Source organism: Pygocentrus nattereri, chromosome 21, assembly GCF_015220715.1.
Source record: "Pygocentrus nattereri isolate fPygNat1 chromosome 21, fPygNat1.pri, whole genome shotgun sequence".
Taxonomy (NCBI): Eukaryota; Metazoa; Chordata; class Actinopteri; order Characiformes; family Serrasalmidae; genus Pygocentrus; species Pygocentrus nattereri.
The window spans coordinates 21379680-21396231 of NC_051231.1; the positions used below are offsets into that span (position 1 = coordinate 21379680).

Below are 16552 nucleotides of genomic sequence, written 5' to 3' on the forward strand. Positions count from 1 at the left end.
TCTGTTTTTAGGAAATTAGTTATTAATTCAACTGGGGTTATACTGGAGGGAGCTGGAAGCGAAGATAACACTGGGATAATGGGGGGATGATCATCTGCTGCCAAGAAGAGGACCGTCACCTGCCTCTGGCTCCTCTGCGAGATTTTAAGTAGCTGAGGGCTATTTTGCAAATCTCCAGAAACTAGAGAAACTCCTTCTTGTGGTGAGTCCATTTCAGTGAGGCAAAATGAATATTTATGTTCATTATAATTGGAAGTAGAATTGCTCCAGGTACATCTGTGGTAGCTCTGTGAAATTATGCCCCTTGTCAACCAAAGGCATATGGAGCTCAAGAAACATAATGGCAAGAGAAATTGTAGCCTAAGACCCTGACTTTGAATGAGCTTAAGTGCTTAAGCTTGATTTAAAGGTTGCACTTGTTCTGAGTTGCGATATAATCCACACCCTCCCCCCAACCCTGCCATGCCACCCCATCAATGTTCTGCAATTAACCAAGCCATTTATCAGTCCAAAATGGTTTAATAATACCTCAAAATAGAATTTAACACAGTCATCTAAATTATTTCTGAAAGGGAAGAGGAACACTGAATAGGAAATTCAGGGTGATTTACTGTATATACAGCTTTTGAGGTGATGGAAAATAAACAGTAGCCAACAAACAAATGATATCAAATGGAAAATAAAGAGGGCTGCATTTAGTTAGAGCGAGGATTACTGAAACGAGGGGGCACATCAACCACAAACTGACAAAAACTCAAACAAAGCAGGATTACCATAAATGATGTACTGTAGAAAAAGGGGTTCCCCACATTTGAGAAGTGATAGGAGCAGAGCTCATAATCCATAGTGCTGCTCACAGTTCCCTTGTTTCAGTTAAAAAAACGAAGGACTCCCTTTTCGCCTGGTTAACCCCTCTTCAGCATACGTATGTCATTCAATGATGCTGGGTCTTCTAGACGGTTGAGCGCAGAGCTCTTCGCTGAATAAAGACACCTGACAAGCTATTGAGGAAAAGATATTGTTTTGTATTCAATCTTATCCATTTGCACAAAGAGGAGTCTGCACTATCTTCGGATGTGTCCCCATTAGCAGAGTGACAGGTCTAACGTCCGTTCTTTCCATCACTTTTGAGAGAGAAAGATAACTGACATATTCTTTTTGTTCTTTTTCTGCTTTTTTTTTTAACAAAGATGATGATATGTGAAAAATGACGTCTTGATTCACTGTTCACATGTTGGCCTGCATTGCTTGAATCCTGAAATGTTCCTGTTGCATCTGTCTTCCACAGTCTCTTTTTCCTTCCATGTCAGGTTGAACAGAGACACTGGTACACACACAGTGGGTCATGGCTGAATGTCTGTTGCTAATCAGCCATTGTCAGAGCTTTTGGCATTTTTTGGAGGGGACGCAACAGCGCAGAGCCCCAATTAGCCCAGAGGTATGTGGGGGAGGCCCCTCTCAGATGTAAAAGATGTGTCCATCTTTAACAAGAGATCACTTCAGCCTGTCTCCACTGGATATGAACATTTCTGAGATTAGTATATCTCTCGACAGAGCGGGGCCTTTCTGTACTGCACTCAGTTTAGCTCATATTAGCAAATAAAGATATTGAATGTATGGTTATGCAACATATTAAAAAAAACAAAAATTTCCTTTTCTTTTATGCGTCCTTTCAGTGCCTGTTCTTAAACATGATCTTTGTTATTAAATAGGCCTGTATCATATTTTTAAAAATAGAAAAATGACAGAACTCAACTACTCACATCAGGAGAACATTCTATTGGACAACAGTTTCCTCTCCTTTTGGCTAAAGTTGAGAGCCTTGGAATGTCTTTCGATTAATTCCATTACCCACATGTCAAATCAGTCTCTTCATCAGTATGAAAAATATATGAGTGCTTCATATCATGTTGAAACCCTCAGGTCTGTGGTGATAGCAGACTTGTGAAGTTCAGAAGTTGCTTACAAACAGAATTAATAATCGAGAGCTCTCCTGTAACCCGCATCAACCTCAGTTTTCTCTGTGTTTCTGTATGTGAATACATGAACAAATGCTTTCATTATACATGTGTTGTATGTTTTCCATTATAAAATAAACACAAATGAGATCTCTTTTATTACATCACTGTACTTGTAATTGGGAACACTCTCTTTGTAATGCAGATCTGGCAAGTAAAGTTCTATTTTTGTTTCAGGAGACTGTTAGTTTAGACTGTCTGAGAGCTGTACTGTGAGTAGCTTTACAAAGCTTGCACGGTTTCTGTGGCACATCCTCTTCGCACTCTTGAACTCAACATGCCTCTTTTGTTGGCCCCTGAGCATCATGCCCTGGCTGAGCATCACTGATCTCCTTTCCACTGCCCTCTGATGAGAGTTTATCTCTGTACTCCTGAAGTGGTTCTTTCAGAGACACTGCTGGAGCCATAAAAGCCTTTGCCTCCTGGGTCAAAATGGTGGTATGGGGTTTTTCAAACTCTGGTGTCTGCTCTTTCCAGTTGAGCGTTGCTCCCCCTTGACAAGCTCTGGCTGCTAGCAGAAGTAGAAGAGCTGACATGGCCAGTAGGACTGCCGGGGTTAAGTCTGGAGAAGGAGCTACCACGGGCACCTCTTTAGTCCTGAGATGGACACAGGAGGTGTCATTTGGCCCCATATGCAGACAAATCTTGTAGTGGGTTCCTGGTTGGAGACGAGTTAGGTTGAAACCCCTAGTGCCAGCCAGTATTCGGGTACTATGCCTATGGTGATCTTCCAAGCTGCCATTAGCTATCCAAGAGAGTCGGGCAGAAGGAACGTTGTGGCCAGATTGCCAAGACAGTACAGCATAGTGTTCTTTGATATCTCGTACCTCAAGACTATCCTTACTTCTTTGAGCACTTGTCATGTGAGCCCTGCTTGCTCCTTCCACCTTTAATGTCAAGCTCCTTGTGTCAGCCCCAACCAGATTCTGTGCCACACAAGTGTAGAAACCAGCCTCCTCAGGGGTAACTCCGAAGATCTCCAGAGTACCCTCTGTTAAAACCTGGTAATGTCCAAAGCTGGTGGAAGGAGTTAACCTTAAACCTTTTGGAATGACCCAGTAGATATTTGGTTCTGGCTCTGCCAGGGCTCGGCAATGAAGGGCTATGTTATCCCCATGTTTGACTTGGATGTAGGATGGGAATGTGCTTGGGGCTATCAAAGGCAGGCAGCTATCTGCCATTTCTCTGAAGGAAACTTCTTTCACTCTCCTGGCTTTTAACTCAGGGGGTTCAGAGCAGAATGTGGACTGAGGCTCAATGAAACGAACTGGTTTGTCATCCTCTGCACCCACCCAGCGAATTAGGCAGTCACAGCGAATGGGATTGGTGTGCAGACTGATCTCCTGTAAGCTTGGCAGAGACCGCACAGTCTGCCGGTGCAGGGCACTCAAGGCATTACTGTTGAGCATGAGACTCTCCATGCTCGGCAGTTTCTGGAAAGCCTGAGGATGGATGTATGACAGTCGTGGATTGTTTGTAATTTCAAGCTTGGTGAGCTCAGGCAGGTTTTCCATTGCTGAGTGCTCAATGGAGACTAACTCCTCCATGTTGTTCAAACCAAGCTCCTTCAGGTGAAGCATGTCCCTAAAGTCCCCTCTTTGCACCAGCTGAATTGGGTTCTTGTTTAGATCCAGAAATTTCAGGCCTGGCAGTTTCTGCAGTGCCTCTTTTGGGACTTTGGTCAGATGGTTATCATAGAAGCTGATGCTCTCCAAGTTCAGAAGCCCTTCGAGAGCTCTCTCTGAGATTTCACGCAAGCCCATGCCTGCCAGAACTAGGCTGCGCAAAGATCCAAGAGGTTTGAAGTTGAGATCTTGGATAATGTCCACTGGATTTCCCCCAATCATGAGGACTTCCAGCTGAGGCAAAGCATGGAACCAACGCCTGTCAATTATCACAAGATGGTTAGAGTTAAGATGAAGCCTCAAAAGATTATCTAAACCTTTGAAAGCCCCAGGAGCAATGCTTCTGAGCCTGTTATGATTGAGATATAGCTCCTCAAGGCTAGGCAGTCCAGAGAAAGCTGCTTCCGGCAGGTGCCTCAGCTGGTTTTCCTCCATGTGTAGGCTGAGAAGAGCTGGCAGGTCAGTGATTCTCAGGTTACGAATACTGATGAAACTGTTGTGAGAGAGATCCAACTCAGTCAGATTAGCAAGACCTTGTAGTTCGTTCTGATCCAGGGAACTGATGAGATTGCTCTGCAGCCTGAGTGTTTGTGTCTCTGGAGGGAGGGATGTGGGCAGCTGGGTAAGTAGAAGATCATTGCAGTCAACAGTAGGAGCCTCTCTGTACACAGACTGGGGAGAGTACCAGGGCTTGATCTGGCAGACACATTGGTGAGGACATGGTACCCTCCAGGGCATGGAATGAATAACCAGAGAGCTTGCAACTCCAAACAGGAGATGAATATGCACAAAGAACTTTGTAATCACTCTCATTTTCATCACTGAAGTTAATTACTTTTGTTATCTCTGTGTACAGGACCTTTTTTTGGCCCTTTTTTATCTTATTTTGCTTATCTGTCCATGAGATAGATGAGCCCAGTTCACTTGAGTCTTGCAAATAAGTTGTCTGCAAAATTAAGTTTTCTCTGTTTCATCTTTTCCAGTCTGGTGGAAAAAAGTTGAAAGTGAACTTTCTTGCTTTGACAGCTTTCAAATATAACACCAAAAATGGGTTTGGTTCTGTATTTAATCCATTGATCTTACATTGTGGTGTGATAGAAGGGATTCAGGAGCTCTTCAGAGGCATACCTGTAAAAGACAAAAATAGGACACTTAGACAAGGGCAGCACTTAGATTAAATCACATATGTCATGAGTCATTACACCATACATCTAAGCAGTGTTTCATTTGTTAACACTGCATCATAATTTCTGGCTTATTTTAATGCAATATATGGAAGGTCTGTTTTATCCCAAACCATGTTTCAGTGAGACAAACAGTTTGTCATTTTCTTAAATTTGTAGCTTCAAAAGCAGTACAGTGCTGGCTAAAATTAGATGATATCACTGTGTATCATAAGACCTTGCATAATTTGCAGCTTGTAAATTTCACTCTCCCTAAAAGAGGAGCTCTAAATTGGTTCTGGGACATTACAGCCGAATCTGGCTGCATTTCTCATCACTGCTGGAAGATGACTGCTGCAGAAATGTGAGCAAAATGGAGACTAAAATTTAGTGAGTCTAATTCATGGCTTTAAGATTTTTGCTCTGCAAACAACTAAGGCCTTGATATTACTCATCCTCAAACAGCTTCTGAGGAAATGGAATGGGGAAGGAATAACATGTCCTTGATTAGATTCATAAGGAAGCAGCTTTCAGATGATAAAATGTAACATAAAAGAAAGAAAAGCAGGGTGTGCACAAGCCTCTTTTAACCATTGATGCCCAGAGTAGCCTGTCATTCAGGCCTTACATTCAGAGTAGCAAAGGGCTTTACAAAATGAATGAATTAAACGTTTTTATGCAGCTCAGGATATAAGGAGTGGACCATGAAAATTTCTGTTATAGTTCTGTGAGGTATTAGCATAACAATGAGCAGGTTGCAAGACTTTCATCTACGTAATCCTCAATTATGCTGTGACTGTACTCTCTCATAAAAAAACTCTCTCATCAAAATAAAGATGCCAAAAGGTTCTTGGGAATGCCATAGAGGAAATTCTTATGGTTCCCCAAAGAACCTTTTAGTGGGTGGTTCTTTATAGCCAACCTGAAATTAACATTGACATTTTGTCCCTTGTAAATTCATTTTCTTTGTCAGATTAGACTCATTAAATCATTTCACAGAGGACAAGGACAAAGTACTGAATAAAATGCAAAAATATAGAGTAATTTAAAACACAATTTGTTATCACAAAAACATACATTTTGCTGGTCTGTCATGATTTGCCAGAAAAAATAAAGCGTTCAGCTCAACACAACCATGCAGTTTTTGTCTCATGTAAATGCATTTTTTACTTTCACTTTTCTGTTTTCTTTTGTTCTTCTTTGTTGGCAGTACTTTGACTGTGGATTGATATTCTTTCATTCTGCATGATAGTTTACAATTGTTTCCCCTTTTTAATTGTCACTACAATTTGGCCAAACAGCACTTCTACTTCTTTTCTAAGAATCACATCTCTAAGTTACTGTTTCTTTGATGTAGTGTATCCATTTTTGCACACAAACAGGCATTGAGCATCATTAACATGTATTACCTCATTAAATGTCAATTTAAGGCCTTCACATTGAAAATACTACAGCAGTAACAATATTTTTTTGTGTTTATGTTTTATGAACCTGTGCCAAAATCTAGAATTTTCCATCGAAATGTAATGACTTCTCTCTAAATCATCTTATGACTTTTGATTACATCACCATGCACCAGTTCCACCTCTTCCTCCCCACCTGCCATCAGTGAAAATGCTCTGTTAGCTCATAGAACCACTCTGATGAGTTTTCCTCTACAGTATGGATGGAAAATGCATATAGGTTTCCCATTGATGTTGAGAAATACTTCAACACACACTCTAAAGGTTCTATACCAGTTTAAGATTTCTTCCCAGAACCTTTACATTATGCAGGTTCTTTAAACGGTAAAATTGTTGTTCACACTGTCAGATCTCATTTACAAAAGTAGTTTTCTAAAGAATTGTCTATTGAAAGGTTTTTAGGGTGGCATGGCATCACTCTTATTATTTAGAGCATTAATTTGCTTTTGTAGCATATAACATGCAGAATTATGTAATTTATGCTTTTAGCACACATTGTCAATTATGGTTGTAGGTCCCTTTTGGTTCTTTCAGAGTGCAAATGAGCTTTTTTTTTAAGTAGAAACAATGTGTTGTGTGGCTTCTTCTACAGATTGTATCATATGTCCTTTATTACACACTCAGAACTGCAGCTAAATAGCAGATTGGCAAAGACTTCCCTCTTGCTCTGATTATTGCATCCGTTCCCCTCCCCTCTCTTTTACTTCTTCCTGCCTTGCTAATCCATCCTTCTTCTGAATGCCCAATTAGTCCTAATGTTCTCCCTGTCTCCGTTCTCCAATCCACCAGGGATCTACCTGACGGCTATGAGACTATTCGTTATTCACTCTCACTCAGACACACACACACTGTGCACATCGATGGCGCATGTGTGCTTGCGGCCCTGGAGTTTTCCCTGTCCACCCATCAGAGTGCGTGCTCTGCCACAGAGCTCGTTTAAAAAGTGTCAGCTTCTCAGTGGCATCTCTGGCAGAAACTTGGCCCGCATGATGCACTCAGTCACTCTGGCCTAGCCACTCAGCTGTGTTCCACTGATTTCCCGCCCGCCTCCTAATAAGTCGTGAGGGTGCCATGAACGCCTTTAATGCAAAGTGAATGGAGATGTTTGTGTGTGGGCCCCTTCTCCCACCCTCTCCAATTCTGCATCCTGAATAATGCATTCACTGCCTTCGCCTGCTAATCTCCACTCCCGCTGCTTTCGCTCTCATTTTGGCCAGAGCTAAATGGACAAGGAAATGCTCTCTGACAAATTGAAGCGTATGTGGAGGCGGGGGGAGGGGTGTTTAAGTGGGGTGTGGAGTGTGGTGTGGAGTGTGGGGGGTGTTGTGGAAGGAGGGTGCAGCAACAACCGCTTCTGTTTGCTCTGAAAGAAACAGCTGTTGCCAACTGTGGCGCTGTGTGGGTGCATATTCGCAGTTAGTCCTACATGAGCGCAGCTTGTGCTGCTATCTGTCATCGCTGGATAAATGGCTTCTCACCTATTGCCAGCCATAATGGCATTATAATGATTCCATGGCTGATGCTCTATCTAGGACAGCGTGTGTCTTTTGCTGCTCTTCACACGTTCTGTGTTATTTCAGCAACAGTTTGAGGAAATAGCCTCAAGGATCCTCAAGGTGAGTATGTGCCCCTCACTGTGCGTTGGTGGCTTTGTAGAACTCTGACACTCATTTTTTTTTCTTTTCTCTTGTTCTTGGTGCACCAGAGCAAAGGCCTGTGAAATTCATGAGGGATTAAAAGAATACTCCAGCATTTTTCATCTGCATAAGACATCTGCAGCATACACCCGAACACTGCGAAGAGAGCAGAAAACAAGAGCTGCAGTATCTGTCCACTGGCTTCTGTTCTCATTGTACTTTGAATTATTATAATTTTTCTGTTTTTTTTACAGAGTGAGGTCTGGATGTCTGAAACAACAATGAATTCTGGGATTGCTTTTCATTTACACTTGGAAATAAACAACATTTTAGAATAAAAAAAAGTTAAAAAGGAAAAGGCAAGAAAAAGATTCGGCACTATTTGTAAGTCGCTATTCAAATTTAAGCCAATTTGTGACACTGACCATGCTGAGAGCTTTGTACAAAAAGGTCATTTTTCAGTGCCAGTTTTTTGGGCACTTTCTACAAACTTGTAGAGTTCATTGCCAGCTTGAGTGCACATGGTCATCAAATCAAAAGAAGGACCTATCAGGTACTAAGAAATTCAGAAATTCTTGGTGGAATTTCAAAGATTCTACTTTTCCTTTAAATTGTATTTTTTTTTATTAGATTAGGGATGAAAAATTGAAGCATTTACACCAGTGGTCTTAGACCACAGACACCACTGGATATAATTTTGAATCCCTACACACACACGTTTCCTAAACCACTTATTCTTCTGGGTCAATAAAAAAATGAAAATAATCAGATTACAGCTAATGGGTGCATATTTTCCCAGTATTCACAGTAAATATCAAGGTTGATCAGGACCAAAGGAAAATATCAGTTTATGCTTAACTGTTTTATGTTAGACCCAGTCACATGCAGAAGTTTAAATACCCCCAGTCAAATGACGTGTTGTTGATTTTCTAAGTGAAATTAACTGAACACGTCCTCTTCAGAGAATACAATTAAATATCGCATCTTTCTGCAAATTTCAGTGCACAATTTATATTTATGTTCTGATTTTAACACAGAAAAGAAATGCAATATGCAACATAAAATGTGCCATAACCTTTATACAAAACAGATTTCATGTTCTATTTTTTCCAGTGTATCACATTAGGCAATCAAAGAGTAATTGTATGTTTAAAATGTGCTATATATGCTAGATGTGTAGATATTCACAAGACTTATATTTAGATGTATTTAAACTCAATGCATTAACTGATAAAGATAATAAGCTTAATTATAGGGCACTTTCTTTTGGGAGGTGCCATCCCAAAACGTACCCTCTAAAGTTCAACTTGTGAAAATAATCCCTGTATTCCTGCATCCCTGTATCTCACGGCCACATGGTGAGCAGTTAGATCCCATTATTTTGAAGTAAAATTGTCCCAAAGTCTGAGAATCAGTGTGTAACATTAAGAATTGTCACTACTGAAACTCATATGTTCAGCAATTAAGCAAACTGTTTTGTGTTTTCCTAAAAAAATATGCGAACAACTGTTCAAATCTGTTTCCTAGTCATGTACTGGCTAGCATTTTGAGTATTGCTCAAATGTAGCTAAAATTCTCATTAATCATTCATTCAAAAACAAAAAAACATAATTAAAGTATTCAAAGCATAGAGGATTTTAGTCCAAGCCAGTTAAAAGTCCAAAATTTGTTTTCAGTTCTGACTTTGAACCAATTTGGTTGATCCATATATGACCAAGGGGGAACAATGCCAGTACAGAATGCCAGTGCTTGTTCTGATATTCATCATCCAAGGCTTGGCAAAGGATGAAAAAGGAATGAAAAGGGGAGGAAAAAGGCCTCAGTTGGTACAAGAGATGGGAGAGAGTTTATGAGCTGGGTATGGATCAGGCCAGATTCCCCCTGAGCTGTGAGCCAGAAGTGAGAGAGGCAGAGATAACAAAAGATTTTCATTCGAGATTATCACTGACGGCCTCTGTGGTTCTGGAGCAGCATAATAGCCCTGAAAGCCTTCTGTTCATAATAAGCTTCTTTTGTCAACAGTAGCCCATGTGAACTGTTACATTCTCCCCATGCAGACAGCAGGGCATAATGGAGAAACAGATGATTATAGGTCTTACACTTTGTGCCAACTGGAGATCAAATAATGTTTTAAAGTTTCAAAGGCTATGTTGCATTATGGCTGCTTGTTGACACCTTGTCCTATGCACAATGGTATGATGATGATAATGCAAGAAGTTCTGTGTTGTATGTTAAAAAGTGTAGAGATGTGAAATCGACTTAATGGCAGATGTAATGGAGGATGTGTAATTCATCATTTGAGGCATTCAAGTTATAAAGTTGTCATTCTTTACACTGACATTAGCTCCTCTTCATTTTCCTATTTGGAGCACACCCACTTAATTATTGATTTCACTCTTTGGGGGGGAAAAAAAGTAAAAAGCACATCTCAGCAGCACTTTGTTTCCATTAAACACATTTCGTGTTCATGCCTTGCTTTGTAGATGAGAGGAATTAACTGAATTTGCCTCTGTCAGTTTATAACTGCCCGCTGTCTGCTTGTGCCATGATTCCTGATTGGGGAGAGAGTGGGTGAGCCACTTCCAGAGCTATCATTCCTACTATTCCAAGGGCGTAACTTGGTGATGAAAAGGACCTTGGTTGTTGAAGACAACAAATAACAATCTAATCTCAACTAAAAGAATTCCAAAATGCTAATGCAATATGATGCAGGAACAAAAAAAAAAACTCCTGAAGTGATGTAGGAGGATATAATAACACTAGCCAGAAGTCCAGCCATGGGCAGTTATTTCTGCTGGGTTTGATGGTGACAAACTATAGATATTAATGCTTTTATGTATTGACTGTTTTAGAACAAAGGAGTTCAAACTGTGATTCCACAGTTAAAAAAAGAATATAATTAAGTTTTCAGATCTTATGATGTCATGATCTTTTGAAATCCCAAGGCGTTAATTGATTTGAAATAATCAAAATGTATTTTCAGCTCAACTTTGAACCAATTTGGTAGAATGATCTTTGTAAATTACAAAAAATATCCAGCTTGTTTTAAATGATTTACTATTCAGATCTACAGATTTGTGAATTTTAACTTTTTTTTTATTTATCACGATTAAAAAGTGATGGAATTCTCCATGTAAGTAAACACTGTATAATAGAAAAAACAAGTAAAAAGCACAATTCATGAAAAAGAAACATCCTCAATCCCCCCAGGAAACTATACCTATGGCCTATCTGTTCCTGGAAAAATAGTTTTCCAGAAAAAAGAGAGAAGGGTGGATTAATCTGTACTTTCAGAGTGAAAGCAAGTATCCAAGTGTCTATTTGTAATAACATTCTTTCACTATGCACACACTTGGAAACACTTGCCTGGTCATCGTGGGTCGATTTGCCACAAAGTGGAACTTTTTTTTTTATTATTATTGTGAGTACTGAAGGACAACCTTGAGTCATCTCCTTCTTATTTTATTATTAAGCAAGTTATCTATGCTATAATCATGAAATAAAGCCATAAAGCTCCATCTTCATATTTCAACAAGTCACTTTTTGGCTGGAAAAAATGTACAGTGATTAATGTTTTATTGGGCAGCTGAATTGACTGCTATTCATATTTCATGAAGTGTGACTTAAGGTTATTAAATAAAAGGGAATATTTGAATCAATGTGGAATCCATAAATTGTTATGGTATGCAAATGAAGGGTTGTTAGCAGACCTTCTCTGGCTCTATGCTATAGATAAAAAAAACAAAATCCACTGTCACAGTACAATACTGGTACGGTTTAGATCCTCAGGTCTCAATTAATGGCAAATGGCCCATTTAAATGCACATACTTGAATTTGAATCTAGATTTTTTATTTGCATTTTTATTAGATGAGTGTACAAAATAAGCTTCATTAAATACTTTCAATAATTTGATGACACTATTTTCACTGTGTGAACGCAACAGGGTAACAGCAGCTGCACATTCCAAGCAATGAGTGTATATATCATAAGATCATAATCAATGATTCCAACTCAGTTGCTGCCTCTTCCTCTTGTTCCTACAGCTCATATGTTCTAGTTAGAGTGGAGGATCTTGAGGGGACCTGTAGCCTTCCACGTTGCTATTGCTTTTGATTAGGTCCCCCATGAACACTGTCTAATGTATTTGTCTCAAGGTGCTGTAGGCATCACTTTAAAAGCCATTTAAAAGCTGTACTTGAATGAGGGCTAGAGTTGCAGCTGCTACCATAGCAACATATACCACGAGAACAGCTGGGCTTCTGCTTGCAGTACTATAGATGGTTCAAAATGACAAACTAGGAAATATATTAACGGGATTAATTCATAATAATTCAGAATAATATATTTTTATATATTATAAAAATATTTTATTTAGAATTAATAATAATATATTTCCCTATTAATAAATTAATAGGAAAATATATTAACAGCATTACATAAAAAGTTGTCAATGATTTGTTTTAAGTTGTTATTAATGCATTACTAATATGTTAATAACATGCTAATAGCATGTTAATGACATGAATATATGACAATATGTTAAAATTTTCATCCTTAATCGAAATAAATCAAAACTCAATGTTATTTCTTCATGAGGTACATAGTTTGTACTGTTTAAACATGGGTTGTTGTTATTATTATTATCCATCCATATTATTATTATTATTATTATTATTGCCTTCCGCCCGAAGACTGCTGGGATAGGCTCCAGCATCCCCCCGCGACCCTGACGGAGAAGCGGCTTAGAAAATGGATGGATGGATGGATGGATGGATGGATGGATGGATGGATGGATTATTATTATTATTATTATTATTATTAGCATTCTATGTTCATTTTTGCCTAGCAGTAGCTATTTCATTAGCCAAGGGCATTTTCTCCAGGGCCTTGAGCTAGTATTTTTCTGCACATTGATGAGATGATAGTGACAACGTATAGTTATTATATGATTTATACTATGATGGGCAAGGTTGATTGAGCTTAGATTTTGTGTAATGGAAGTAAAATATTAACAGTACATCAACTTAATGCTACTAATGTATCAACAGAAAATCTACAAGATATTTACTTCAAAAACACCTGTTCTGGAACTTAGCACATTGCAAAAAAGTTGGGGTTTTAACTTAAAGAAGTAAGTTAATGGGCTCCTTTAAAACTTTTAATTAAGTGAACCATGTAGTTTGTTCACAAATCACTAATCTGTATTTTATGCTCTGTAAAAGTATTTTTTGAAGTTCAGATAACTCAGCCCAGTAAGTTAAAACGTAACACTGCTAAACACAGCTTAGTAACAGCATAGGTAACAGGTGATACAACATGATTGGGTTGCCAAAACCAAAGACAAACATCAACAACGTACAGAAACACTGCCCACATCTCTGAGCTAAAGCCCATCCAAGATGAACCAGCATAAAGTGGAAACATGAGCTGTTCTGACCGTGGTCCAACTTTCAGTTTGTTTTGGGAAGTAAAGGACGTTGTGTTCTCCAGGCAAAAGATGAACAGCACCGTCCACCGTCCGAGCTCAAAAGTGAGGACAGAACATGTTTGCGTTCTCCTCTAAAGTTTCCATTTTGCAGAATTCACCAGTCATTCCCTTTCACATTAATCAAATTTCTTCTATTAACATAATTCAAGCCAAAAGCAAAAAAGCAATTGTGCAGATGAAAAATATTTTGTGTGCAAAGAAACGACACACATCACGTAAATGCAGAGCAATGTAGTCAAGTTTTTCAGAATCTAACGGATTTGATCTCTCCAGGTGTCTAGACTGTCCAGCTTCCCTCCCATGACCCTCATGATTGATTTCATACTGACCCCTGCAGCAGCCCCAGACAGGTGGGGCTGCAGCTGGTGCCACAATGTTTTGTCTCTTCTCTCCTTTTCTTCCCTGCTACGCTTTCTGGTCTTTCATCTGATAGCCGTGTGCTCGAAGTGGACATGGTTGCCATGACTGTATACAGGGAGCACTCCTGATGGTTTGTATTGACTAGGCCTCCACAAATAGCACAAATTTGCTGTGCTTTTCTCCCTGCTATTTTTGGAGGAGATCTTTTTTTCTCCCTGCTTTATACCTGCATCTATGCTTGTTGTACAACATCATTTTACTCTGTGTTAAGTGTTTCATATGTAAATATGTAAAAGTTACAAGTAATATCTGGTAAATATGCATTTCATGTTGTTATTTTTACAAGCTTGACACTAACAATAGAAGAACCCTTTTGGTGCTATATAGAAGCACGATCTTCAACACATTTTCCATCAATCTGTAGAACCCTTTCAAGATGCACAGAACCCTTTAATCATGAAAGTGTTCATGATTCGACACAGAACCATTTTCTTTACTGAAGAACCCTCAACAAACCATTTTTAAGTGTGTACTGTATTCTAGCCATTAGTCATTTGCTACTTGTACCTAAACCTTTCTATCTAGCGTGAATACATTGTCTAAAGTATGTTGGTAGCTTTAACCTCTTTTATGTCACTTCTTCTTATATCATTATATGAATGAAATTTTGTATCATTTTTAATTTTTTGGCATTAAAACATACCAGCTTTCCTTTACATTGTCTGTTAATTTTATGATGGATATACCAAAAGAAATAATAGATCTCTTTGAAAAACTTCTGGTTACCTTCACTTACATTGAAAGTAAAGTATGTTTTTGCTTTTTACAGTAAAGTTATATTTTGCCAATATTAGGTTTTGTTCCAACAATGGTGATATTCTGAAGGATACCTGGTATTTCTCAGTTAAGCTGTACTTAAATATACAACTTGCAAAGTAAGTAATGATCATTACTTGTAAATACTACATAACATATTGAAATCTTAGTGATTATTGCATTGTGGCAATACGCACTGGTAGGTTTTGCAAAATTACCATGTAGTTTGAATTTTCAACATGCAAAGTTTGTACCAGAACTTGCAATCATAACACATTTAGGTATTAAACACTCGCTACTTTTGTACTTTTATGTTTACAATCCAGCTGCTCCAGCTGCCAAGTATACACATATAAACATATGCATATGCAAGGTGGTTTTACAACAGAGGTGGAATTCCTACCAGGCTGTGCTAACCCTTGAGACAAAGAAGAAAGTGTTTGAATAATGAAGAGGTAACAGCACCTGCGGCTTTAATGGCTTCAAGTTAGTTGAATATTCTACACCTATCAAAAGAAGTAGACATGAAACATGGAGAGGGGCCCTTCACTGCACCCTAAGGATTAAGCACACACGGCCTAATGGATGGCACTGAGGTAACTTTGATGTGGAGCAACTATGACAAGGCAGAGTTGAACCTCATCTGCCATCGTGGAAGATTTTCTGCTGATTAGTTTCACTTGTCTGAGTCAGTCTGTGAAAAGAAGCAAGAGAAATTTTCCCATTTCCTAAATCGAATTTTGCTTCTTCTATGTTCTAGCCCCTTGCTTTTCTCATTTATTGGAATCCCCTGGAGGTCCCGGATGCTTTAGGTCTACAAACTGGTGCTTTCATTTAATTTTGTCAGGAGCTGACATCAATATGCCCTCATGTTCACCACAAGTCTGGTCAGATTCAGTCCGCAGCCAACTCATCTCATACATCAACCATAGTCTGCTGTGTTTTTCCTAAGGCAAATAGGATGCAGTTCAACGCTTCACTCCAACCTCACAGTGTCCCTCTAAATGCCATCTACGTTACATAGACCGAGTGTCAAATAGAGGCTACAGCTGCAACTGGAAAGGGGGGAATGGAGGGAGCAAACAACTGAATTGAAACTGGGCTATTATTATAACTTCAAAGGAGCCTGAGCTGGCACGCTTAGCAGCCAGAGATGCTCTGTGCTCCTTCAATTTTTAAAAGCTTCTGATTAAAGACACAGCATGGGATGAGACTCTCTGCTGGAGAGATCACCTGTGTTTGAAAAGGGAACGAGTACAAATCTGAGCCAAGCTCAGCCCTGATTGCCTGATACATAACTTTGTTTCATAACCCTCTCTCCCTTTTTTGCATTTAGGTGATCAAAGTGATGGAGTCAATTTGCTGTGGAATTAAAAATTGGCCCTGCAAGGCAGTCAGCAATTAAGCTTCATTCACTCAGTGGATTAAACCAATCAACATGAAGCACACTTCTGTCAGCCCTTATACCACATCATTATATGTAAATTCAGATGCACAAACATGCATCTATATCTATGCGTATAGTTCAGATTGTACTTCCATGTTGTCTGTCTGTCAGTCTGTCTGTCTGTCCTAAAATAAAGTCAATAGTCAAATAAAGTCATAAAGTTTTTTCAATATTGTAGAGTGTTCAATTTTAACCTTCATTGCAATTTCCATTCTTTTCAGGAGACTTGCTTTTAGTTTTTATAAGAAACCTGCATGATTATTTTTCCAAAGTTTAGTCTTAGAGATTGATTGTTTTCTGTGGTTCATTTTCTGCTTTTCATAATCCAACTGATCTCAAACACAATCAATGATGCTTGGGTCTGGACTGAGGTCTTGTTCTGAGACCACTGGTGGTTTGCTTTTGAAAGTTTTCCTACAACTTTTTCCTTTCTTATGCAAGAGAATTATTTGCACCAGGTCACCAGTCTATCACAGGGCAGGCAGACAAATATATTCACGCCTAGGGGCAGTTTAGCATGTCCATTTGGCCTG

The 16552-nt window shown here is 39.1% G+C and overlaps 1 protein-coding gene across 2 annotated transcripts in view; it reads right to left on the minus strand.

Moving 5' to 3' along the window:
- Positions 1-499: 499 nt before the first annotated feature.
- The window catches only part of lrrn2 (leucine rich repeat neuronal 2), an 86095-nt gene continuing 70042 nt past the window's right edge, over positions 500-16552 (minus strand). Inside the window, exons 2-3 of one of the 2 annotated variants that reach the window (XM_017694719.2) lie at positions 4727-4771; positions 500-4627 (exon numbers count right to left, since the gene is read on the minus strand). In XM_017694719.2, the coding sequence (XP_017550208.1) occupies positions 2291-4462 (2172 nt within the window). In that variant the 5' untranslated portion in view covers positions 4463-4627; positions 4727-4771 and the 3' untranslated portion in view covers positions 500-2290. Of the gene's footprint in view, positions 4772-16552 lie in introns of both variants that reach the window. The other variant, XM_037532350.1, reaches the window with a different exon arrangement.